Source organism: Globicephala melas, chromosome 3 (genome assembly GCF_963455315.2).
Source record: "Globicephala melas chromosome 3, mGloMel1.2, whole genome shotgun sequence".
NCBI lineage: Eukaryota > Metazoa > Chordata > Mammalia > Artiodactyla > Delphinidae > Globicephala > Globicephala melas.
The window spans coordinates 167936728-167963431 of record NC_083316.1 but is presented as its reverse complement, the minus strand read 5'-3'; the positions used below and the strand labels follow the sequence as shown (position 1 = coordinate 167963431).

General features: G+C 52.8%; 1 protein-coding gene across 2 annotated transcripts; it reads left to right on the top strand.

The window, feature by feature from the left end:
* CHAF1A (chromatin assembly factor 1 subunit A) lies at positions 1-26704 on the top strand. 2 transcript variants are annotated; one of them, XM_030879323.3, is made up of 15 exons: positions 1-172; positions 2880-2930; positions 4239-5104; positions 10639-10695; positions 12887-13116; positions 13389-13449; positions 13785-13853; positions 16522-16748; positions 17268-17436; positions 17595-17675; positions 18065-18157; positions 18900-19152; positions 19820-20310; positions 25559-25655; positions 26228-26704. In XM_030879323.3, exons 1-15 carry the CDS (start codon positions 121-123, stop codon positions 26326-26328), a joined length of 2898 nt encoding a protein of 965 aa, XP_030735183.1. In that variant the 5' UTR covers positions 1-120; the 3' UTR covers positions 26329-26704. The 2 variants fall into 2 exon arrangements, with proteins under 2 accessions (XP_030735183.1, XP_030735185.1); XM_030879325.3 differs by lacking the exon at positions 1-172 and adding an exon at positions 384-635.

Below are 26704 nucleotides of genomic sequence, written 5' to 3'. Positions count from 1 at the left end.
CAAATACGAGCGCTGCGGCCGCGGCAGTAGCGGCGCGGGCGGGAGGGCGAGCAGCAGCGGCCGCCTGAGCGGAGCCCGCGCCTCCGCCGCCTGAGGGGAGCTCGAGACGCCGCCGGAGCAATGCTGGAGGAGCCGGAGTGCGGGGCGCCGGGCGCCCGCGGAGCGGCCGCAGGTCGGTTCCGGCCCACGCCGAGGGGAAGGGGGGTCGTGGCGCGCGGCCTGTGCGGACTGAGGCGGCGGTTTGGGGGCGGACGGGCCTGCCGGCCCTGGGCCCGCTCCTCCCCGCCTGGCGTTCGGTCCGTGGAGCCGTTAACAATCCCGAGGAAGGGCCTTGCAGTTCGAAGGGCACCCTCCTTGACGTTATTGTTGCAGCCGCAACCATTTTTTTTCCGGCACTTTTGCGTCAGTTTGTCCTTCCAGAGCGCTTTGCGGTGACGGGTGTGTGTGTAGCCAGGAGGGGAAGCTGAGGCCCAGGGAGGCGAAAGGGACGGGTTTGCAGGTTACCGAGTGCGTTTGTGTCCCCTGGACAAGTTGAACCCTGCAGCGGCCCTGTGGCCGGGTGGGGAAACTGAGGTCCGGGGTCACACGGGCTCGGGAACCAGAACAGCTGCGTCTGCGGGTCAGGGCCAGCCCAGGTAAGCGGCCCGGATGGTAGGGGTCTCGGGTTCTTGATGCTGCCGGATATGCATGGTGAAGACCTGTCTTTCTGCTTCCTGTGTCTTGGGAGGGGGCTTTCTGGCGCCTGGCAGGCCCCCAAAACGTGGGGTGGTGAACCAAGGAAGACCAAACGGCTTGTCTCCCCTGCTTGACTCCCATTTTACCACCAGCACTTGGCACAATGCCTGGTACATAGTAGGTGCCCAATAAAGATGGGTTGGTTGAATGAATTAAGGGTTGGTAGGGACATCAACTAGTCTAGTTCAGGGTTTTTCAACATCAGCATTACTGACATTTGGGGCCATCCTGTACGCTGTGGGGGGTCGAGCAGCATCCCTGACCTCCACCCATTACATCTCAGTAGCAACCTCTTCTTCCCAGCTGCGACAACCAAAAGTGTATCCGAAGCATTGTCGAGGGGCCCCCTAGCTGAGAACCACTGTGCTAATTGTTTCCAGACTTCGGGATCTCAAAGAGACATAGAATTCATATAAATAAAGTTGGGACTGATTGTCATTTGACCCATTAAGCATGTTTAATTTAAAAGTCTTAAAAGCACCATCTGTTTTGACCATGCACCATAAAAGCGAAGGATGTTTTAATGCCAACTAAAATTAGGAGGGATATAATCTCAGGATAAAGAGCAGTGGTAAGTTTATACAGAAGTATTTGTTAATTTGTATGTGTACCTTTGAACAATCTGAATCCCTGGATGGGATCCCTTTTTATGTCGACCTGAGGTTGTTTCTGGGCCCCAGGTCACCTCTGTTCCACTTGCGTCAAAGCTGGTGACTCAGGGCCATGCCAATAAGTCCTTGTGGTTGTCCTAAAAATAAATTTAAGTGGCTAAAGATTATGTGTCCTTCAGCTGATGGGGGGAAATCCATGTTTTTGGTAACTGAAAACTTGAGAATGATATCTTTAAATGGGTAGAAAGGAAATGTGAGTCTCTGAGTACTTTTCTTATATTCTAAGCTTGGAAGTGGGGAGAGCAGCTTCATCTAAGGACAGCTGAGTTTTTTAAAAGGCCCTGATCTGCTTTTAAAAAATGCTCAGTTGGGGCTTCCCTGGTGGCGCAGTGGTTGAGAGTCCGCCTGCCGATGCAGGGGACACGCGTTCGTGCCCCGGTCTGGGAAGATCCCACATGCCGCGGAGCGGCTGGGCCCGTGAGCCATGGCCGCTGAGCCTGCGCGTCCGGAGCCGGTGCTCCACAACGGGAGAGGCCACAACAGTGAGAGGCCTGCGTACCGAAAAAAAAAAAAAAAAAAACTCACTTGTATGTATCTTTTTAAAAAAAAATGTAGATTGGCCAAAATAACTGAACTAGACTTTTCCAAGCCAGATCTAGCGGGTGTCAGCTTCTAAACTTATTCTAGCCATTTGAAGATATTTATCCAAAGATTTGGTTCTATTTATAGTCATTTCTGCATCAGCTTTGATATCGTTATGCTTTTTTTGAGATTTTTTGTGTGCGTGCAGGAAAACATTCTCCCTTATCACTTCTTGACAGCACTTGAGCTCCAGCTTGGCAAGCTTGAAATGCTTTAAGATGTATTACCTTTTATAAACTCTGTTTTTAAAGAATATAAGCCCTATTCTAATTTTACAGGTATGTTGGTGGGGAGGGGTTGGTTTGGAGGAGGATGATTTGGGCTCATGTGAATGGTGAAATCAGTGATACAATGTTTTCTCTCATCTCTACTTTTACTCAGTCTTCTTTTCATTGTCCCTGTTACTGTGTTCATTGGTTTCCCACTATGTGCCAGGCCCTGAGCCTGTGCCACAGGTACAGTGTGGAACACGTTTCCCTGCTGTCATAAAGCTGGTGTTCTGATGGTGGGGGGAGACATAAACACAGAAGTCTCAGAGTGATAAGTGCTCAAGGAAAATAAAACGAGCTGTGACGGTGTCCAGGGCAGAATTTCTCAACTCATTAACATTTTGGGGCCAGATAATCCTCTGTCGTGGGGCTCAGTCCTGTGTGTTGCAGGATATTTAGCAGTATCCCTGTCCCCTACCCACTAGATGCTGTTTGTGTCCTCTCTCCAGTCATGACAGCCAGAAATGTCCTTAGACGTCACCAAATGTTCCTGGGGAGGTGGGATTAGGGGCGAAATCAGCCACACTGGACAACCACTTTGTACACAGTAGGTACTACATGTGTGTTTGCTACTTCATTATTTCCAGCACTTAATAACTTATCCTCTGACACTTATTCACAGCCATGGATTGCAAAGACAGACCAGCTTTTCCAGTCAAGAAGTTAATACAAGGTAACTTTCTGGGAATGGGTTAAATATTTGTTCCTGGTTTATATCCTTAATTATCCTCTCAATTATATTTTCAATTCCCCTTGAGCAGAGGCCATCTCTTGGGGTCCCCAGCAGAAGCCTCCAAGGGGCTAAAGGGGAGAAAACAGTTGCATCTTACAACTGGAAGCTGGGAAACCCGTTTCATTACACTGCTGTTGGCCAGGAGCATATCCAGAGGTTGCCGCCCTTACAGTTGGATTTCTCTACTCCAGCACTATTGACATTTTGTAATGTTTTTGTCATGGGGGGCTGTCCTGTATACTGTGGAGAGTTTAGCAGCATTCCTAGCCTCATCTCCCAAGTCGTGACGTTTAATGTCTCCAGACATGGCAGGCACAGCTGCCCCTGGTTGAACAGCGTTTTACAGGAAGTGTCCTCAAATCTTTTCGCGTAAAAAGGGGGGTGGATTTACCCTTAGGCCAGGTTAGTGGCTGGACTGTATAAAAAAGGATGGTTTCTGGTTTTCAAAGCTTGGTTATCTGGTTCCCCTGTAGCAGTTTGCCTTCTCCTGTGTCAATTGATAGCAGGTTTGGTGTTGGTGGGAATCAAAAGAAGGGCAACCGTCTTCTGAGGTTAAAGAATTAGGGGCAAACTGTAGAATCCAAGGGCATGATAATTTTATAAACTGACCAAAACCAGGCTTGTTTGTTGAGTCTATTATATTAGAAAATAGTTAATAAGATGTTTGGGCATTTGAGTACATGTGGACTTCTTGGGAAGTCACTCACCTGAACTTCCTCACTCTCTTGAGGTGTAACTTCCTCACTCTCTTGAGGTATTGCTGTGTATCTCTTGGGACCAGCCAGAAGGCTGGCATGCAGTGGGAGGGTACTTGTTTCATTGGCAAGAAGAGCTAACAGCTTGGGATGCTGGGAGCAGAACGAAGTCTTTCCTCAAATGGATCTATCTCTTTCGCTTTTCAGAGCCAGATGCACTTATCTTCAAACGAGATTTCCGCCCATAATAAATAACTTTGGAATTTGAGCTGAATCTCAAACAGATCAGAAAGTGTCTTCTTTGAAATTCTTGCAGTGTCCCCGCTATGAAAGCTTGTCAGTTTTTTGTTTGTTTGTTTGTTGCTTTTGCTTTTAATTAGGATGTTGGAAAAGTACATAATGAGAAGATAACCCCTTTTTAAACTTTAGAAATTCCCCCCACCCCCAAGCACAGCAAGGTCGATTACTCATTGAGCATGTGGAATATTAAAGCATTGATTGTCACTCTTCACACTCTCACTCAACAGACGGCCTCCTTCTCTTTTGGTTTCAGCTCGTCTGCCGTTCAAGCGCCTGAATCTTGTCTCAAAGGAGAAGACCGACGACGGGTTGGACGACATGGGGGGCGCTCAGGGTGCTCCTGTGCAGGGTCATGTCCCTGGTTTAGAGACCTCTTTGGACCACTTGGAGGACAGCTGTCACATGGGCTCCGACATAGATTTTAGGCCGAAACTTGTCAACGGGAAGGGCCCCTTAGATAACTTTTTAAGAAGTCAAGTCGAAACCAGTATTGGCCAGACTGTGGTCATAATCGATTTGACGGAGGACTCGAGTGACCCGCCGGACGGCACCATGGGCCACGATAAGCTAAATTCTGCAGCCTCTCCCTCCCAGGAGAATGTAAACGGGGTCACAGACGAAGCTGGAGATGACAGGGGGCTGCCAATGGTCAGTCAGAAGGACGAGCTGGCGTTTCCCGAAGAGGCCCTTTCAGACCTCCCGTGCAAAACGGAGGCGGGGGGTGCTGACTCGGGGGGCGTGGAGAGGAGGGGACTTTCACAGAAGGGCTCGCCCCAAAGCCTTCCTGAGCTGACCGGTGGCCTGAGAACGTGCTCAGAGAAGGACCAGGACGGCTGGAGCGGGGCCAGGGGCATCCTGTTCAAAGGGAAGGTGCCCGTGGTTGTCCTACAGGATATCCTGGCTGCCAGAACCCGAGCCAAGTCTCCTCCTGCCACACCTCCGGGCCAGGCTGTGCCCTCCGAGAGCGAGGCGCTGGAGTCCAGCCCCGAAGAGGACTCTGTCCTGAGCCATTCGTCCCTGAGCTCCTCCTCTCCCACCAGCTCACCCGAGGGGCAGTCTGCACCCGCCAAGCAGCACAGCAGCCCTAGCCCCCTCCCCGCCTCCACACCCGTCCGCAGAGTGAGTATCTCCCCCGAATCAGTGCCGTCGGAATCCAGAGCCTTCTGGGTACGGCCCCTCCCTCTTCACCCAGGGACGCTGTGTCCCCCAGATGGCTCGTGGCCGAGCAAGTGGCGCCAGAGAGCAAGTCCTGTGACTTTCCGGCATCAAAAGCCATTGGGGTGTTTGGTTGTGTGTACGTTGCGATGTGCTGATGGTTCCGTGAGTCGCCGGTGTGTCGGTGCCATCCTGGTAGCGCTGTTCACACCTAATTAACGGTGCTGGTCATCTCAGCCACTTTAGTGACTAACGGGTGTAAGCGGGCGGCTATGACCCTTGACTCAGCCTTTAGCTTCAGCTCCCTGCGTGCCTGCTGTTCCAACACAAGACTCGTAGGGCCGTTGCTGTCAGTAAGCAGTCAGTAAGCATTGGTGGCAGGAGAACAAAACAGGGGCATTCTTTAGGGTCAGCTCTTGTCAGCACGGCCTGCCCATCTTAAAAACCTCACCCAGAATGGCGAGAACAGGAGAGTCCTAGCACCATGTTTAAGGACCTGGATGGGTGACTTTGGAAATGCCTGTTTCTGTTACTGCCTTCCGAGTGGCACAGTGGCCGATGTCTCTCTTCTCACCTGTCCTTGAGGTCCTGTGGGTAAAACTGATAGAATCAGTCAAGAATACCAAAGCATGTTGAACAGTGTTCTTTGGGTTTTTTTGGTTTTGTAGCACTTGTGTTTGTTCACATCAGGCTTTCACATAAGATTGGATCCTGGGGTGGGTTATTCATTTGCTAACTGTACCTGCTTAATCTGACCATAAACCACCAACCTTGATTGCTTTCTAAAATTTGATCTCTAAGGGACTAGTTATGTTTCTAGATGGTTTCATTTCTTGTCTTTTACCTCCTTGAGGAGATTGGAGAATGGGAAAAATGCCTTCCTCTTCAGGTACACAAAATATCAATCAAGAGCGGGGTCGTCTTTTTTCCTTCTAAGTTTCTAAATGTGGCAGACTGACATACTCATTTTTTAAACTCCCATCTGAGCTTTTACCCAGACTCTCAAAATCCGAGTTTGAGTCCCTTGCCGTCAGCCATCTTGTTCTGTTCTGTCCACCCAGTTGCTCAGAATCCTTCCAGACGGCTGCTTCTGCTTTGCAGAGCTACTTTGTCACATGACTCATGACAGCCAGTGAACCTGGAGAGCAGGACATGTACACATGTTTCCATTCTTCTTAATAGCTTCATTTTTTTTTAAGTTTGTTTTTATGCCCATAGCCAAGCCTGAGGACTGGGGAGCCATGCAATTAGGCCTTGTCACAGAAGAGTGTTACTTCTTGTCCGCTGGCTTGAGTGGCCATGCAACATCTGAGCACATGAAACCAAGTGGGCTGCGTGTAGGAAATCCTGCCTCTGAGACACTCAATCTGGGTCTGAACACAGGCTTGGAGTTTTGAGATGTTCTAGAAGACAGTGTTACCGCACAGCTTTGCAGATAATTCATACTGTAGGTGGCGAAGCCTTCAGGCCCCCACCCCACCCCCGCCACCCAGCCTGTGGCAGGAAATCGCCCCAGTCACCCATAGGATGGGAGTAGAGCCCCGTGACTTTGGGTGACAACACAGGTATGAGAGCAAAATGGAATGATCACCAGGAGGTGCCTGAGGGCCTGGCGGAGACAGCCCACCCCGAGCCTCACACACTCAGCTTTCCAGTTTAGCTCCTCACCTTTCGCGAGTGCTGGATTTCCTGGTTGGTTGGTTGGTTTCATGGTTGGTACCTGACTTTCACACCTTTGCCTGCTGTGGGCCCAAGTTTTTCCTGACCCCTGTGACTGTGGGGAATACTATTATTCTTCCGTTTTCCCTCTCTGTCTCCTCCTCCTCCTCTCCAGACTGTAGGCAGACACTTGTTGAAGGCTTACAGGTTGTTTCCTATTACCATGTCACGTGTGTGGTTTTTATTGGGCTCCGTTAGTTCTGGACTTGGAATCGTAAAATCTCTGCATTTGGAACCCCTAAGCATTTGCTGGTCCTCTATTTTGTGTGTGTGTGTGTGTGTGTGTGTGTGTATGTCCTGAGAGAGCTTTGTTTCGTTTTTGTTTTTTAATATATTTATTTATTTTTGGCTGCGTTGGGTTTTCGTTGCTGCGCGCGGGCTTTCTCTCGTGGTGAGCGGGCTTCTCATCGCGGTGGCTTCTCTTGTTGGGGAGCACAGGCTCTAGGTGCGCGGGCTTCAGTAGTTGCAGCATGCGGGCTCAGTAGTTATGGCTCGTGGGCTCTGGAGTGCAGGCTCAGTAGTTGTGGCACACGGGCTTAGTTGCTCCGTGGCATGTGGAATCTTCCCAGACCAGGGATCAAACCTGTGTCCTCTGTATTGACAGGCGGATTCTTAGCCATTGTGCCACCAGGGAAGTCCCTGTTTTGTTTTTTAAAGTACTCCCAGGTATCTAGAGTCCGACTTTGAAAAACAATTTAGGAACACCTTTTTGAGATAATCTAGGGTCTCTTGATTAGCCAGAACGTGGCTATTTGTCATCAGAGCTTTTTACCACCTAGGATAGAACCATTTCTCCAGTTTGTTTGCAGTTAGATGTGTAATTCAGCCTACATTATCGATGACTCAAGATTATTGTTCCATAAAGGATTGTGTGGATATGGTGGTGTTATTGGAATCTTGGCTTGCCTCTGTACAGACGCTGGGACTGTTTCCCAGGTAATTTAAATTATACAAGTATTAAATTCTCCATGTTTAAAAAAGATCACTGAAACATTGCAGCCCCCTTTGGCTTTTTTCTGTCCCCCAGGTTGCCACTATCTTCATCTTATATTTCTCTGTGTGGTGTGTATGTGAGAGATCCCTAGGAATAAACAGTATAATTTTTGTTTCTTTACATGGGCCGTATAGTGTAAATATGTTTCTTTTTCATTCCAGGGTGTCTTAGCAATTTTTTTACACTGGGATGGGAAGATCTCTTTTTAATTGCTCTATCATACGCTGATGGTCCCGTGATGGTGTGGATAAACTGCAGTTTGCATAGTCATTCTCCTTGATGGATATTTCTGTTGTCTCTAATGCTTGGCCTTGACAAACAATAATTGTCATGAGCTTCCTTGAGTTGTTAAGTGGAACTGCAGGCTCACAGGAACGGGTGTGTCAGTTTTTGCCTGCTCTCAGTCCCCACATGCCTGGACCAGTTAGGGTCGTGTCTCCCCTCCGCCTGCTGTCCCTCCTCTGCTGTCAGGTTTCTAGCTGCTGCGGGGCCTGTCCACAGCCACCTCTCCTCCCCTCACTTACTGCTGCTTACTTGCTCTGGGCCTAGAAATTAGACCTCCTTATGTATCACATCAGAGTGAGTGGGCCCTAGGATTCTCCCGAATAAAGTGCAGGAATTTTGCCTCACAGACGTGGTTATATCTGCCTTGACTCTTTGGGGTAGTTGATGTGTGTGTTTCAACCTCATTGTGGAATCCTGGATCTTGTTTTTTGGTAGCTGAGTTCCAGGTCGGTAAAATGTGTGGCCTATATTTTGAGAGAGTTTTATAAATACTTGGGTCAAAGGTCAAGATTAAAATTATATCTGTTCAGTAAGGTCTATCCGAGTGCCTGGTGCAGCAATAGAGATACTAGTTTTAAATAAAATCGTAACTGCTCTGGTTGTTGGATATCGTTAAGCCAGCTCTTGGTAGTCACGTCAACTCTCTCATTCCTGGACTCACAGCAAAGGGGACGATTGTGAAAGGCACTGATTCCGCAGCTGAAATTCAACAAGTATGGGCAAGACCGAAGAGATGCGTCTTGCTCCCCAAACACCCTCATATAGCGGTCTGGCAGTCACGTTTGGTGCTACCATCTTTGAACACAAAGGACAACGATATAGACACAGCACCTTACAAGTCCTGCTGTTAAATCCTTTCTTGTGGGGCTCAAGTCCCGCAGGCTTGGCAGGCCAAGTGGATGCTGGAGAGGCAGATACTTTTTCTTAAGCCCTTGGTAAGACGGCTTTGGCGTTTCTGTGGGCGCCTGCGCAGTGAGGTGGGATTGCGCGCTCTCCCAATCACATGGCTTTCACATGACGGTGCGCGGCCCCCTCCTGAGGGAAGGCTTAGTCCAGAAAGGACTCGGTGCGTCCTGAGTAAGAAGGATGTCTTAATCTGTAGTTTTCTTCGGTAGGAGGTCTTAGGGCGAGGCTTTCCCAGATAGAGGAAGCACTGTTTTTACATAGTTTTGTTGGCATGTCAGACAATTTCAAGAGAAGTGGGCTTTCGGTTTTTCACCTCGTCTCATTTTCTGGCTGCCTCCTCAAGTCTAAAATGAGCCCGGGTGGGTATTTCTTTCCAGCCTGAATTCTCCCCATTGGTCTTCCATGCAATGAATGGTCTGTTCGCCAGGATTCCCTGCTCTGGAGGTAGCTTAGGCCAGTAGCCTGGACTCCTTGTGCGTATTCCTACCTGGGACCATTTAGCCAGCATGGTGAGGGAGTCCAGCCGTGCGTCTTGGTCAGTCCTTGTAGCCCATGATCAATTTGAAGCAGGACGATAGAGAATGCTGTGCTCTAGAACACAGGGGTTCTAGACGAGATTGCCACCTCTGGCCAGCTGACTTCTCTTCCTGGGCGTTTACTCTGTGTTCTAAGAAGCAGGGCTGAGCTGGGCAGGGGGTACAAACATGGGAATCCAGCCTGTAAACGTGTCTTACTTGACTCACGGGGTGTTGATTTGTAGACATTACAGCAGACCTTGGAGATAATGCAGATTTGGTTCCAGACCCCCACAGTAAAGCGAGTATCACAATAAAGTGAGTCACGTGGATCTGTTGGTTGCCCGGTGCATATAAAAGTTATGTTTACGCTGTACTGTAGTCTATTTAGTGTGCAGTAGCATTATGTCTGAAAAAAGAACATACCTTAATTAAAAAATACTTCACTGCAAATAACGCTGTTGTCTGAGCCTTCAGCAAGTCGTTATCTTTGCAATAGTAACATCAAAGATCACTGACCACAGATCACCATAACAAGTATAATAATGATGAAAAAGTTTGAAATGTGAGAATTACCTATATGTGACACAGAGCCACAAAGGGAGCAGATGCTGTTGGGAAAATGGCGTTGTGTTGGTGTGCCTGTACTCACACAGGAAATTTCCACTGTCAGCCTCTCCGGGGAGAAGCAGAAGGGGCAGCAGCAGTGCTGGGCTGCGTGCCTGTAAGACTCCGTCCTCTGTGGCCAGGGTGCTTCCTCTCCAGGTGCCTACAGACCTACCACTCTGTGTCTCCCTGACACCAAGGCCTCTGGCTGTGGCTTCTTATTTCCAGCTTGACCTCCTACGTTTTTTGGTTATCTGCGTCCCAGTCTCCCCTTTTATCCCCACATGCGTTGGAGTTTGTGACCCAGCTAAGAAGTTTTGGTTCTGTTTGCTGGAACTGGTACCCGGAAAGGTTTTCACTGTTGTTGTTTTACATTGTTTTCTCCTTGCCCTCCCCAAGGACTGTGCGGTATGTTAAACGTGTGAAAGTGATTGAAACAACCCATGTTTATAGATCAATGTCTTTCCTTTCAGATAAGTAAGAAATTGGTCAGAGGCTCTGCAGAGAAGAACAAGATGAGACCGCAAAGAGTAAGATATGTCCCCTGAAATAGAAAGTTCCCCGGGTGTGCTTTTTGCAGTAAATAGGAAACAAAGCCCTTTGCCCTTCTCTGGCCCCGTTTTCACTCTCCCCTGCTTGTTCTGAGCATTATTTTGATTCTTGCTTCATTTTGCATAACTGGGCCTTGTGCTTATGGGTTGCATCATTTTTAGGTTTGTTGAATCCTAAGGTTTTGCACGTAGGCTTTTCTAAGCTCTTATTATAATTAGTTCTGAGTGTCGTAATAGTTGGGCAGCCCCACTGTAGTTTAAAATTGTCTTAAAAAGAACCCAGTGGCTCTCCCTGCACCCCAGCCTCCTACGCGCATAGATTGAAGTTCCATCCCTTCCCAGGCGCTGTACCATGGTGGCCCCTACATCAGATGGGTGATTACTGTTTAGTGGTTACCTGCTGAGTCTTCCATTCTGTTATCTGGAGGTCACCATGTTTCACACCCAGCAGTGCAGGGGCCTTCTTCCTTACTGGATGAATTGCAGAGAAGGCCATGGCCTTCTTCCCCGACCAGCTCACGGAAGGGGCGCTGATGACAGTTGGCTGTGCGCTCACCAGGCACTTCCTGTGCCGTCTGCCTCATGGCTGTGTTTGATTTTAGAGTTTATCTCATTCTTCATTGTAGTTTCAGAGATGGGCACCTGTGGGGCGGGAGTGGGGAGGGCCTGATTCCAGAAGCCTCCTGTCCTCGTAGTTAGCAGGGGGAGACTCCTCCTCACCACCCGGCACTCGTGGCTGGTCTCGTTACTCGATCCAGACCAGCCCCTTCTTCAGGTATCCCACGAGTCCCGTGCGGAGGGTACCTGGCAAGGACTTTCTCAGATCTCTACCAACATGCCTCCATGGCTCTTGTGAAGCGAGCAAAGGTTGATCAGGGCAGAGGGTAGGATATTCTCTAGGCACAAGGACATGATCATAGGCCCATACAAAAAGCTGAGTTGTCGGGCTTCTGCCAAAGGTGAGAAGCCCATCTTTGGTGGTTCCTGTCCTTGAGAATTACCCTGCGCTATGTTAGAAGGTAATGCCCTTCAGTCTGGGAGGTGAAACTTGTTTAATACAAAATCAAAATTATATAATAGCCCAGCGCCCCAGGCCACATACGAATTCTTTGGAATGAGGAACTGATGTGATTAAAAATGTTCCCGCTTTAAAGAATATCCAAGAAACTAGCTGTTTCCTCCTGCTGGTGATGAAACGGCACTGCCATAGTCATAGAGATCACTCTGGGTCCTTTATTAACATCTGACCTTTTCAGATCCCAAGAAATGTTTGTTCGTTTGGTTTTTTGAGAAATGGTTTTAAAGATAAAAAGAATTTTTTCTTTTGAGAAATGGCTGTAAAGATTAAAAAACTTTTTTTTTCTTTTATTTTTTAATGTGTTCTCATCTGTTCCCCACTGTTTTTTTTGTTTTTTTAGTATTTAATTAATTAATTTATTTGGTTGTGCCAGGTCTTAGTTGCAGCAGGCGGGCTCCTTAGCTGTGGCATGTGAACTCTTAGTTGCGGCATGCATGTGGGATCTAATTCCCTGACCAGGGATTGAATCCGGGTCCCCTGCATCGGGAGCGCGGAGTCTTATACACTGCGCCACCAGGGAAGTCTCAGTTACCCCCCTGTTTTTAAGACTTGCTCGTCAGGTTCCCCCTCCTTGTCTCATCCCACTCTCATTTCAAGAGAAAGAAAAGAAACCCTATTGTCTGGAATAGTTTTGGGGGGATGGGAAGGAAAATGTTTTTGTTTTGAAGGTAGGGAGGCAAAACCTGTGGGTGTTTTTGTGTCTTTATTTCACCACAGCTTTCTGAGCAGAAATGCAGTTCAGATCCAACAGCAGGTACCCGGCGTAGGCAGCCTAGAGGTGCTTACTTAGTCTTTTTTAATTAAGTAAAAATTGACCCTCATCCCACGTTTGAAGACGGTGTCTTAAACGCATCTTACTTTGAATTGCCCAGAAGGTCCTGTGGCAGTCGGCTAACCCTCATCGCCTTTCTCATGACAGAAGGAAATGTAGTGGACTGAAAAGCCCCCTCTTCGTAAGGATGCTGACCAGCAGGCTGCTCCCGGGGCTGGTTCCTTTGTGCCTCCCCTCCGCTTGCGCACGGCCGCCCCCGGACGCTGGCACGGCCCTTTGTGGCATCCGTGGGGCTGAGCTGTGGACCGTCTCCCGTGCAGGATAAGGAGCGCCTGGGCAAGCAGCTGAAGCTCCGGGCCGAGAAGGAGGAGAAGGAGAAGCTGAGGGAGGAGGCCAGGCGGGCCAAGGAGGAGGCCAGAAAGAAGAGGGAGGAGGAGAAGGAGCTGAAGGAGAAGGAGCGGCGCGAGAAGCGGGAGAAGGATGAAAAGGAGAAGGCAGAGAAGCAGCGGCGCAAGGAGGAGCGGCGCAAGGAGCGCCAGGAGGCCCTGGAGTGCGTGCCCCTCCCCCCTCCCCTCCCCTCCCCTCCCCTCCCCTCCCCTCCCCCTCCCCTCCCCTCCCCCTCCCCTCCCCCTCCCCTCCCCTCCCCCTCCCCTCCCCTCCCCCTCCCCTCCCCCTCCCCTCCCCTCCCCCTCCCCCTCCCCTCCCCTCCCCCTCCCCCTCTCCCCCTCCCCCTCCCCCTCCCCATGCCTGGCCTCGGGGGACGATTGCCGGGCGTGGGCTGGGCCTGTGCTGGTTGGTGAAACTGAGTTTGATGTCTCTTAGGGCTAAGCTGGAGGAGAAGCGGAAAAAGGAAGAGGAGAAACGGTTGAGAGAAGAAGAAAAGGTAGCATGTTCTCCCAGAACTTGCATCTTCCTTTGTGTTTGAGAAGCGGGGTCTTTTGCCTGACTACTGCTGGATATCGGATATCATCCTGGAGGTAGTGGGAAGCGGGGTGGGGGGCCCAGGGACTGACACGTGCCTGCTGGCTTGACATCCCGGTCCTTCTGCAGCTCTGACCTTTTGAGACTGCCTGGTACCCACTTGTGGGTTTTGAGAGCTAACATCAAAATAATGCTTTCAACCTAAAAATGCTTGGGGTTCAGTTCTAGGGGCTTTTGCATGTTTTAAAACAGTTTCTCTTCATTTCTTCCTCATCCTCCTCTTCTCTTACATTGCAGCGCATTAAAGCCGAGAAGGCGGAAATCACGAGGTTCTTTCAGAAACCAAAGACTCCACAGGCCCCCAAGGTGAGCAACTGGCTTCCTTTGGCTTTACTTTTGGCCTTTGTCAGGCTGTTCCTTTTGAAAAATAAAAAGACGTCTTCTGACTCACTGGCTCTGCTTTCATCAAGAGGAGCCTCTGCTTGCCCAGGGAGCTTTGATCGCTGGTAGGATCTGGAGGTTCAATATCTTGTCATTCACTGTGTGCTCAAAAAGGCAAAAAGTGGCACGTTTACTAAAACTGCCAAGCGTTTAGAGGTTGCTTCGTCAACAGTTTTGTGGTGGGAGCCGTGTGGGAAGGTGTAAGGGAGAAAGACCCGGTCCTCACCCTCGGAGATTTTCTGCTCAACATAGGAGACAAGGTTGAGCATAAAACATGTGGGATTCAGCACAGGATTCTGCTTCCCCATCTGCCATCCGGTCACCTTCTAGACCATCCTCTGCCTGTGGAGACCCCAGACCTCCGTCCCCCGCATCCCTCCATGCTCCAGAGGTGTGACCCACCCCCTCTGATACAAGGGTGTCCTTCCAGATCTTTCCTCTGGGCGCGTGCATCCCTTCGTATATATGTGTATTTATGTAGGTAACAAATCATGAATTTATTATGTTACCGCTTTGTTCGCTTAGCCCTATCTTGGATTCTTGCCATGTTGGCCTCTCTTCATTCTTTTTCGTTGCTGCGTAAAGTGTCGTGGTGTGAGTGGCATCATCGTTGATATCCCCCTCCCCTGTTGATCCCCCCCCAAGCGGTGCATGGATGTCACCAGCACACCTCTCAGGATGCGGACTTGCCACTATGTCCGGGGGACACAACGTTGACAGAGTTGTATTTGTTATTGTCCAAGTGCCCTCCCAGCAGGAAATGCTGATGGACAGTCTCCCGTCCCCACAGTGCGTCAAAATATGTCCTCTCCGCCTACTTACTGCCAGCACTGGGTGTGACGAATTTTCTTAAAACTGCCGACCTGATGGGTGAAAAATACATATCTTTGTTTCACTTCGTTTTTCCTTGATTCTCAGTGCAGTTGAACATCTTTTTATGTTTGCTTGCCATTTTATTTCTTTTTCTGTGACTTGCCAGTTCCTGTTTCTTGCCCATGTTTCTATAGGATAGGCTTTTTCCCCTATCTCTGGCTCTTTATATAGTCTGGATTTTCATTCTTGGTGGGGTACACTACACATACTTCCTTCAGTCCATTCCTTCCCCCTTGACTTGTTGATGGTGTCTCGTACAGAAATTTTTCGTTTTAATGTGAACATTTTTATTCTTTTATCGTAATTGGGTTTTGCTTCGAAAGCCTTATGTATCCTGTGGTTATAGACACGTTTTAATTTTTTCCAGTTTTGTTTTTTTTTTTTAGCTTAAGTTTTGTTTTTTTATGTTTATTTAGTTCCTTAGCTTAGCTGGAATTCTTTGTGCTCGTGGATTGGGGCGTGGCCCTAATGTTTCCCCATACGGATACCCGATGTTCCCAGCAGCTGTTAGTGAGGAGAACAGTCTGCTGGTTCTTGGCCTCGGCTGTGTGTTGGACTCACCAGGGAGCTTTAAAAATCACTGGAGCCTGGGGCTTCCCTGGTGGCGCAGTGGTTGAGAGTCCACCTGCCGATGCGGGGGACACGGGTTCGTGCCTCGGTCCGGGAAGATCCCGCGTGCCGCGGAGCGGCTAGGCCCGTGAGCCATGGCCACTGAGCCTGCGTGTCGAGAGCCTGAGCTCCGCGACGGTGAGAGGCCCGCGTACCGCAAAAAAAAAAAAAAAAAAATTACTGGAGCCTGGATCCCATCCCAGAGAACCTGATGGGCCTGGCTTGGGCATCAGGATTTTAAACAGTTCCTGGGTGACCCTGCCATGCGACCCACAGTGAGGGTGCTGGCCTCAGCTGTTGTTTTCTTGCTGGGGTGAAAGGCTGGCCTTCTTATACCCAACCTCAGAGACGTACACGCTCCTCCTGACCCCCCATGTTGTCCTCACTTGCTGCCACCCTCAGGATCCGCTGACACAGACATTCACGATGCTGAAGGAGCTCTAAGAAGGGAACTCAAACCTACCAGGGTTGGGAATTTCTGGAGGTCCAGTAGTTAACACTCTGTACTTCCAATGCAGGGGACACAGGTTCCATCCCTGGTCAGGGAACTAAGATCCCACATACTGCCCGGCACAGCCAAAAAAAAAAAAAAACCTACCAGGGTTTACTGAGGAGGATTCTTAGGATACAGACACCCATGTTTCAGGTTCACATCAGGCTTCAGCTCTGTTTCGAGTCATCTTGTAACAGTGTGGCGGGTCACTCTCCTAGGTCTCTGTTTGCTCATCCAGGTCTAATTATCCTTAAAAAAAAAAATCCAGTGAGATCCGTCCTTTTCAGGAGTACTGATCAGCAAGTTCTGACGATGTACAGGGCCCTGCAGCCACCTCCGTCATCAAGATGTAGAGGATTTCCGTCCCCCGAGACAGCTCCCTCCTTCCACCTCAGCCCTGGCGGCTGCCGACACAGTCTCTGGCCCTGTAGTTTCGCCTTTTCCAGAAACCCACGTAAATGCTATCAAGCAGCGTGTGGCCTGTGTATGCGTCTCCTCTGACCTCCCAACCTGGACGACTCGAAAGCACCGGGCCTCACTTCCGGCGGCTCCTCCTCACCGCTGCTGTGTGCGGGTGTGTCGCAGTAGAGGTGCCATCATGCCCCTTCTCCATTTCAGACCCTGGCCGGTTCCTGTGGGAAGTTTGCCCCTTTTGAAATCAAAGAGCACATGGTCCTCGCCCCTCGCTGTCGGACCGCCTTCGACCAAGACCTCTGTGACCAGTTAGACCAGCTCCTCCGGCAGCAGAGCGGCGAATTCTCCTTCCTGAAAGATCTGAAAAGCCGGCGGCCCCTCAGGTCCGGGCCCACCGTGGTTTGTAACCAGAACACAGAGCTTTTTAACAGGTTAGTGCCGGCGGAGACTGCCGTTTGCCCGTTGGTGATGTCAGAGAGCCCTGGGCGGCCCGGGCAGACCCCTGTGTTCTGGTCGCTCCTGCGTCCCGTGGCCTTGGCCGGTCCTCTCTCACCGGGCCTCAGGCCCCAGACTCGGCTGCTTCCCCAGACCTCTCTGTTCCGGCTTCCCCTGAGCCTCCAGAGTCTCCCGGGTGTGGTGGCTTCGCAGAAAGCCCTGCTTTGGAGGGCGGGCTGTGTATGCCGGCCTCCCGGCAGGGCAGGGACATTCCCCGCTCATGCCAGCTTACCCGTCACACGCTGCCTTGGTGCGCGCTGTGGGGCAGCTGCTGGACGGTCAGGCTCCTCCCTCTCCTCGCGCCACGCCCCTGGAGTAAATGCTAGCCTGTCTCGGGGCAGGTGGTGCCTCCGCTTTGGGGCTGCCCGTCACCGCCTGCTGCCCTGGGGGGAAGGCCGCTGGTGGTGGGTGCGCGAGCCACAGAAGGGCCTCTGAGCGGGGGTCTCTCCCCTCAGCGGCGTGGTGATCTTGGAGAGCAGCAAAGTGGATGGCGTCCCCGAAAGGAGGAGGTTTGGCAGGATGAAGCTGCTGCAGTTTTCCGAGAACCACCGGCCGGCCTACTGGGGGACGTGGAACAGGAAGACGACGGTCATCCACCCGAGGGACCCCTGGGCCCAGGACCGGGTGAGCGTGCGGGCAGCTGCTCCCGACCCTCTGCGCTTCCTTCCCAGTGTGCCCTTGTCACTGGGCTCCGGGAACTCCCTGAGTGTTCTAGCCTTCGTGCTCTGCCTTCCCCTTCCACCCTGAGGACGACAGTGACCACCGCGTGTTTGCCCCCTCAGAGCCTCCTTGACTACGAGGTGGACAGCGACGAGGAGTGGGAGGAGGACGAGCCGGGGGAGTCCCTCTCCCACAGCGAAGGGGTGAGCACGGCCGGGCTGCTTACGGCTTCTGGGCCGGGCTCCCTCACACACAGCATCCGGGTTTACGGCTGTTCTGGGAAAACCTTACTGGGTGGCAGTAACCTGCCTAGTGGTGGACGGGCCCGCCTGCTCGCTGCCTCACCGAGGGGCCCACCATTCCCGCTGCTTTACGTCTGGGCCGTGCTTATCTGTGTCCTGCCTGACCCCCACCCCCGCTGGAGCACGATGGGGGGGCTGGGTAATGGGATTTTGGCTGATCCTCAGGGTGTGCACAGCAATGAGACTGGAAGCAGTAGGAGGCTCTTTCTTTCTTAGATGTTCACAGGTTAAAATTTTACGTGAAGCATGTGTTGTTTCCACACATGAACGTACTTTTTTCTCTTCTTGAGGATGACGACGATGAGGTGGGAGAGGATGAGGATGAGGACGATGGTTTCTTCGTGCCCCATGGGTACCTGTCTGAGGATGAAGGAGTAACCGAGGTGAGGGGTGAACGGGGAGGGGATGGGTCCGGAGCTTGGTGGCCGCCGACCTGGGGGTGGTGACATAGGTCTCAGCCCACCCCCACGGCCGATTCCACGTAGACCTCGCTCCCCACAGCCTCAGAGGCTCAGCACTGCCGCCCCCCCCAGCTTTCTCAGTTCTGCCAGATGGTGGGACTGTTGAGGGAGCCGTTTCTAGGACTCACGAAGGCCTACCAGGTCGTGGTGTTTGGGTAGTGGGGAAGCTGACAGGGCTGATGCCACTGTGGGAGTGACTTGTCTCAGAGCCAGACTTGCAGGGCCTGTGTTCTTCGTACGTTCCCAGCCAACGAGGCAGACAGGTCTCGTTGGGCCTGCAGTGTATCTGCCTTAGACGGTGGCACCAGTCTGGGGTGGGAGAGGGCCGGGCATGGTGATTTCAGCTTCAGGATCACATGTTAATCAGAAAACCCACAGTGGCGTTAAGAGGCTTACTGGCGAGGTAATAAAAAATACCTGTGACTACCCAGGGATGGCCAGAGGGGGCAGATGCACCTAAGGTACCAAATGGGGGAAAGTGCCAGTTATCATTCAATCCGAAAATACTCTGCCCGTTTCATCACCCATCGGGGGTTGGAAGCTGGGTGGGCGCCGTTCCTCACCGGCCCGCCCCTGCACGTGCCCTCACTGCCCCAGAGGCTGGGACCACGGGTGCCGGGGAGGGGGACCCTGAGCAAGCGTCTGCTCCTCTCTAACCTGCAAGGAGTGTGCCGACCCGGAGAACCACAAGGTTCGCCAGAAACTGAAGGCCAAGGAGTGGGACGAGTTTCTGGCCAAGGGGAAGAGGTTCCGCATCCTCCAGCCCGTGAAGATCGGCTGTGTCTGGGCGGCCGACAGGGATAGTGGAGCTGACCTGAAGGTGCTGCAGCAGTTCACGGCCTGCCTGCTGGAGACCGCGCCCCCCGAGGAGGAGCAGACGCCCAAGGCCTCCAAGAAAGAGAAGAAGGACCAGCAGAGTGAGTGCCGGGGACGGGTGGGGACGGAGGGTTCGGGCTCCCACCTCCTCCAGGCCCAGGGAGTTCCAGGCCTGGGGCAGGCAGGAGACTTCCTAGGCATGTGGCGTGGTAATTCAGAAGTTCTTCAAAAAAATAGCCAAAGCCAGCGCTTGTTGAGCACGTGTGTCCTTTCTGTGACACTCACGGGAGCAGCACAGGGCAGCCACTTCAGTCGGCCCGTTTGCCCAACCAGCACACACATCCCTAGCTCTTCAAAGCCAGGGAGGGCCCGCCACTCAGAAGCAGAACGTGAGGACTGTTAACTAAGGAAACAGGCTCATGAAGTGAAACATGACAGTTTATCGCAACGAGTCCTGCCTCCTGGGGCTTGGGCCTCTCAGAATCTCTTCTGGAGCAAGTTCACGTGTCTTAAGTCCACCCATAAAAAGCCACCCGCACTAAACCGATCGTGGTTGGTCATTTCGTGATGTCAGTAAGCATTTTGCTGCTCACCTTAAACTTACACGGTGCTGTGTGTTGATTATATCTCAATAAAACCAGAAGGGAATAAAAGGCCACCCGAAGCTGACCGTGTTTCTCGGCCTCGGTGACAGGTTGGAGAACCCGGGTGCCACGTTTATCCCATCCCGCCCCGAGTCTCATCCACATGTCCCCCTCTCCCTGCCAGTCTTGGCCCAGCTGCTCCCGCTGCTGCACGGGAACGTGAATGGCAGCAAAGTGATCATCCGGGAGTTCCAGGAGTGCTGCCGCCGAGGACTGCTCAGCAAGGACGCCGGCAGCCCTGAGCTCAGCGCCGCGAGCCCCCCAAGCCCTGGCCATTCCCGTCCACAGACCCCCACTGCCGGCGAGGACACCGCCGTCCCCTCCAAGGCCAGGCTCAAGCGGATTATTTCTGAGAACTCAGTGTATGAGAAGAGACCCGACTACAGGATGTGCTGGTACGTCCACCCACAGGTGCTAAAGAACTTTGCCCAGGAGCACCTGCCCGTGCCCTGCCAGTGGAGTTACGTCACCACAGTGCCCTCGGCCACCAGGGAGGACAGTGGCAGCGTCCCCGCCGCAGGGCCCAGCCAGGGGACGCCTGTCTCGCTCAAGAGGAAGTCGGTGGGCAGCATGTGCATCACGCAGTTCATGAAGAAGCGCCGGCATGATGGGCAGGTGAGACCCCGCAGCGGCTTTGTTACCTTTAACAATCTTGCTTTTTAGAGCAGTTTTCGATTTATAGCAAAATTGAGGTGACAAAACTGACCAAAATTGAGGGGAAGGCACAGAGATTTCCCGTGCGCCCCCTGCCCCCGCCACGCACAGCCTCCCCCAGTATCAGTGTCCCCAGCCAGAGCTGTGCAGCAGTTGCAACTGATGAACCTACGTGGACACGTCACTGTCACCCAGACTTTGTGGTTTACTAGCGTTCACTCTTGGTGCTGTGCATCCTGTGGGTTTGGACAGATGTATGAGGACTTGTATCCAGCATTACAGTGTCATGCAGAAGAGCGTCACTGCCCTAAAAACCCCCATGATCCGCCTATTCATCCCTCCCTCCCTCCAACCCCTGGCAGCCACTCATCCGTTTAGTGTTTCCATGGGCTTCTTTCACTTAGTCGTGTGCCTTTAAACTTCTTCCCTGTGTTGTCATGGCTTGAGAACTCATTTCTTTTTAGTGCTGAATAACGTTCCACGTCGTGGCTTTTATTTAGTTTTTGCACTCATTTAACACAGTTATTAAGCACTTGCTCTGCACTAGGTACCCTGCTAGGCCTTGTAGACAGTGGTGAGCAAAACACCATCTAATGGGAGACAGAGATGGGCGTCGGTGGAGCGGACAGCCAGCCACGTGATTGCAGCCTGACAGCGTGTGGCGGAGGAAGCGCGTGGCCCCGTGGGGACACGTGTTGCGAGAGGCCTGCCCTCGCCTGGTGGTGGGCGGGCTTCCTGAGAGATGCTGGTCCCCAGAGTGAAGTCTCCAGTGCTGCCTGGACACCCAGAGGCTGGGGCCCGAGCCTCGGCCTGGGTCCACGTTTGATTGTTCTTTCTCTTACTGGAATGTGGGCGTGAATGAGTCTCATCTTGTAGCTACTCTTACTGGAAACCTTGTGGTGTGAGCACTGGGTCCTCACTTTTTTCTTTTCTAAAGATAGATTTTATTCCTTACATTTTATTTACTTTTGGCTGCGTTGGGTCTTCGTTGCTGCACGCGGGCTTTCTCTAGTTGCGGCGAGCGGGGGCTACTCTTCGTTGCCGTGCGCAGGCTTCTTAGTGTGGTGACTCCTCTTGTTGCGGAGCACAGGCTCTAGGCGCGCGGGCTTCAGTAGTTGTGGCACGCGGCCTCAGTAGTTGTGGCACACGGGCTCTAGAGCACAAGCTCAGTAGTTGTGGCTCACGGGCTTAGTTGCTCCGCAGCATGTGGGATCTTCCCGGACCAGGACTCAAACCTGTGTCCCCTGCATTGGCAGGTGGATTCCTAACCACTGCGCCATCAGGGAAGCCTCTAATTTTTAAAAAATCTTATTTATTTTTGGCAGTGTTTTGGGTCTTTCTTGCTGCACAAGGGCTTTCTCTAGTCGTGGTGAGCGGGGGCTGCTCTTTGTTGCGGCATGAGGGCTTCCCATTGCGGGGGCTGCTCTTTCTTGCGGCACGAGGGCTTCTCATTGCGGTGGCTTCTCTTGTTACGGAGCACAGGCATGCACGCTGCAGTAGTTGTGGTGCGCAGGCTCAGTAGTTGTGGTTCGCGGGCTCTAGAGTGCAGGCTTAGTAGTTGTGGCTCACGGGCTTAGTTGCTCCACAGCATGTGGGATCTTCCCGGACCAGGGCTCGAACCCGTGTCCCCTGCATTGGCAGGCAGATTCTTAAGCACTGCACCACCAGGGAAGCCCACCGGGTCCTCACTTGAAGCAGGCGTCTCACAGACCTAGAGATGTGGGGAGACTTGATTTTACGAGGAGGAGCTGGGTCTTCCACTCACATCCCGGGCTCTCCTCGGGGGCGCTGCCACTGCAGGAGCTGCTGCTGAAGGCTGGGTGGTGACGGAGGCAGAGGGGAGCCGGTGTGTGCCCCACCCCTGCCCCCCCCCCGCCCCCTGCTCCTCTGCTGTTAGTGTGTGGCCAGCGGGGTGAGGAGGCCCGGGGCAGGGCCGGGGGGCAACGGCTCCTGGAGTAATGTTTAGCCTTCTCCCTGCAGCCCACAGACCAATGAGGTCTCGGGTGCGACGTAAACCTGCTTCCTAAACTGTCACAGCAAGAGGGACCGTCAGAACCGTCCGGTGTGGTCACGCCGGCTGTTCCTGCCACTCCCCAGCCCCTGTCCCTGTGAGGCCTGTGGACACGGCTTGGTACTGGGGGAGCCCACCTGGTGAGGAGTTGGGGGCCCCAGCCCCACAAACACTTCCCTCCCTGGGCCTTGACCCAAAACAATCCGTTATGTGTTCAAGCTGTGTTCAAGCCGCAGAGCCTTTTTGCGGTCGATGTCGTTAGCCAGACAATCTTGGCAGGACCGCGAGTGTGGCTGCTCTGGCTGAAACTGGCCAGAGAGCCCGTTTGAAAGGGGCTGGGTCTGGAAGACCTCCTTAGTGTCCTTATCCAAGCAGTGTTCGTGGGCTCCTGCCCCCATCAGCCCTCCCTTAGATTCTCGCAAGAGACACAGCTGTCTTCCTGAGCCCCTCTCTGCTCTTCCTCTCCTGGTGTGGCCGTCCCCACACGTGTTCATTGCCTGTGTTTCTCTACGTGGAAAACGACTGTTTAGCCCTTATTACTCCTCACGCCAGGCACTTGACGTGGATTCTTACGTTTCATTGGTGCTTCCTTGTTTACTGAGCTACCAGGAACGAGAAGATGCTCCCACATAAACTGGGTGCCCCTCCTCAGGTGAGAGGGGTTGATTCATGAGAGTCAGTGACGCCTTTCATCACGAGACACACGTGAACAGCAGTCAGTGCGGCTTCTCCCCGTTCACAGGCCTTGAAGAGGCTCTGCGGTGTGGCGGGGACACACGGAAGGCTACACAGCCGGTGGTTCTGGGTGTGCTGGCCCCAGCAGTTCTGATTCAGTGGGTGTGGGGTAGGTGCTAAAGTCTGCAGTTTAAAAGCCCCTTCTCAGGGAATCCCGTGGGAAGGCCCCAGGACCACAGCGTGGGCCAGCACAATGGGTGCATCTCAGGAAGGGAAGCTCAGAGCACCAGCTCTTCAGGGTGGTGGGGAGTCATCCCAGCTGCTCCTCTGAGTGCTCAAGGTGGGACATCCTGCTTGTGACAGCACTTGGTCCCCTGGGACTGTGCAGGCCTTAGGTATAAAGCCCCCTGCGTCACCTTAAACTCATGGGAGTTTGTCTCCAGCAACAAGAAGTCCGGAGCTTGTGAACATTGTCATCCAGGGCCAAGCACCTCCTGTCGTACTCCCTCCTGCTTTAGTTTGTGGCCTTGTCTTCATGGTGGCAGAACGGCTGCTGCACCTCTAGCCAGCAAGACGAGGATGGCCAAGCCCACCCTGGGGAGGATTCCCGTTTGGCTGGAGGGGAGGCAGACTTCCACCTTATCTTTCTGGCTGGAATGCTCTGGCATAGCCACGCCAGCTGCAAGAGAGGCTGGTTCAATGAGACCTTGACCGACAAAATGCTGGTTGATTTGGAAGGGCGGGTGGGAGGATAGCTCTGGGTGTGCGTTGAGCAGGGCCTGTGCTGCACGGCGCCAGCATAAAGTGGGAGCCACGGGTGGAAGTTTCTGAGGTTGGGCTTGGAGGAGGCCTGGGAGCATGCGGAATGCTTCCCCTTGCGTTTTGGTAAAGCCACTAACTGATCCTTCCACACGCTTGGGGGTAATTGTTGCTAAACTGTAAATGCATATGAATAGTTTAGCTTGGGTTGGGCTTTTTCAATTTGTGGGAATTCTAAACTCTTTTCATTTAGAGTTCAAAGTAGCCATGCTACCTTATGGGTTTACAAGGTACCATGATCTAGTGAATCGAGCAGGCTGAGGTCAGGTGCCAGTTCTGCCACCAAGTGTGTGTGTGGCCCCACGGCAGCTCAACCCTTCGGCCTTGGTCTTATTTTTACATGGGCAGGGGCTGCATTTGCCCTTTCCAGTCTCCATGCTTTGTGGTTCAGTGTCTTCCTACTCTGGAGGCTCACTTTCCGGCGCTCCACCCTCCCCTGCAGTAGTGACAGCAGCGTGGCGAGCTGTCCCACGGCCCTCAGCGCAGCAGGACTTGGGGCGCCGTCCTGAACCCTCACTTCAGAGGCTTGAAACCTGTCGCATGCCTGCAGGGCAGTGGGCGGTGGTTCCTCCGAGAAGTCCTCATTTGTCTGCCCTTGGCTTCCTGTCTGGAGGGCCCAGGGGCTGGGGAGAGCTCCAAGAGACACATCTGTCCCGTCGCTCACCCGACCCAAACCAGTGCCTCCAGGGCAGCGCAGGGGAGAGCTGCGCTGTCTGTTCGTCTTGGCCAGTCAGCTCTCTTGAAACAGGTAGCTGGAAACTGCCCACAGCATCCCCAGTGGTGCCCCTGCCTGCCTGGGGCCTTTCCTGCCTCGGTGGCTCCCAGCCCGAGGAGCCCAGCGTGGAGCTTCTACACTAGCATTGAGGGGGCTGCGAGCTTGCGCCCCGTCTGCTGGCCAGGCTGGGGGACCGTGGGCAAGGCGGACAGCCCCGGTGTGCTGTCGTCCCTTTTCCAGGCAAACGGAGACTTCTGTAGCAGAGGAACTCCAGGAGTGTTTTGAGAAATAGCCTCCCCGCGGAAGTAGCCCCAACTCCACCGCCTCTGCTGGCTCTTTGTTCATGTACAGAGTGTGAGCCGTGTGTGGATGGGTGATGTATAAAGTCGGTCCTGTTACTTTCCACAGTCTGTCTCTCTGTTCCCTCTGGTGGAAGCCAATGAAAACAGCATGGGAATCTCACTGTAAATCCCACCCTCCGTAGAGCCTTCCCACCCCTCCCAACCCCTGTCCACAGGGTGCAGATGGTGTCCTCACGGGCAGAACTGGTCGGAGCCTCAATCAGAGGGAGAGTTACCAAGCATCAGGCAGAGGGGATGAAGCTGTTGGGCAGAGAAGAAACACTGACCAACTAATTTCTCAGCCACTTAGTCCAAATCATAATTCAGAGAAAGTGTGTGCTTTATCCATCTCTCTTTCAAACCAAACTGGAAAGCCAGAGTTCTAATTCAAAAACAATAAACAAATTATTTTTGTAATCAGGTAAATAACGATGGGGGTAGTTTTCAGAAATCTGAACATAATTAGTTCATTTGAGAGAACTCCCCCGAAGTTTCCTTGGATCATAACCCATCAAACAGACTCCTCAAACTTTGTTGCCAAGATGGGCAGAGGAGGTCAGGAGTAGGGAAGTGGGTGGCGGGAGGGCTCACACCGTCCCTGTCTGCTGCTGCTGCCACTGCTGACGGCCATGCACCTTGTCTGTTCAGGTTGGAGCTGGGGACCTGGACGGCTTCCAGGCGGACACAGAGGAGGAGGAGGAGGAGGAAGGCGACTGTGTGATCATGGACATCTCGGATGTTGGGGGTGAGAAGGGTCCCAAATCCTCCTCTTTTCCTTCAGGCTGGCAGGAAAGGGAAGAATGGTTACGGTCACTCTCCCGCTTGCCTCTTGTGACTAACGGGGACTGAGTGAGGAGGCCCTGGAAGGTGCTGGGTGGGCCGGTCTGATGGTGGTGCAGGCAGTAGGCTCCAGCCCAGGCCCTGGGCCGCCTGCCCTGGTCTGAAAGCTGCAATTAGGAAACCAGAGACCTGAAGGTTGGTGGTGATGAGCCGTGTCAGGGAGGGAGGGTCCGGGGTAGGGCGCCGGCACTGGTGAGGGGCAGCCTCTGAACCAAGCTTCCCAGGGGCAGTGAGCCCCAGGCCGGCCATCCTCGGCAGCATGAGCTCCAGCAAGCCACTGGGCCTTGCTGCCCACTTTCCTCATCTTTGCCACGGGCTTCCCCTGCTCAGGAGGGTCAAGGGTAAAGCCGCTGGAAAGTGCCACGGAAGCACACGGGCTCGAGGTGGACGCGGCCGAAGCTCTAGTGAGGAGCGGGCAGCCTGCCCGGCCCCACAGAGGACACGGCGGCTGAAGCTCCTCCCTCTCTTGCTTTGCAGACATCCAGGCCCCGTGTGGAACAACTCCTGGAGCTGGGGGGTCTGTGGGAATGAACACCAGTGAGAGCCTCGTGGCCTCCAGCTCACTCGGCCCCTCCTGAGCGCCCCGACTGGCCCGTGTATGTACGTAGAATGGTTAGGGTATTTTCAATGCCACTCAGATACTTGAAAGTCCCGATTCCTGTGTAAAGAGCACTTTGTCCTGCTTTGCAGACCTCCCTGGAAGTTTGGAAAGTTTTATATAGGATGCTTGATTAGATCTTTTTGATATTTGTAAAAATTTCCCCCCCAAAGCTGCATATTATTCTGTCCCTTAATAAAGCATTATTGTGATGTGATGACCTGCACGGGGAAAGCCTGGTTGTGCTCTCCAGACCCCTGGCAGGCACTGTGATGAGATGCTTGTAAATGAATTGAAGCCCCTTGGGTGCGGCGTGGCATCCGGACCTGACATGGATGTGTATAAACTATCGTCTA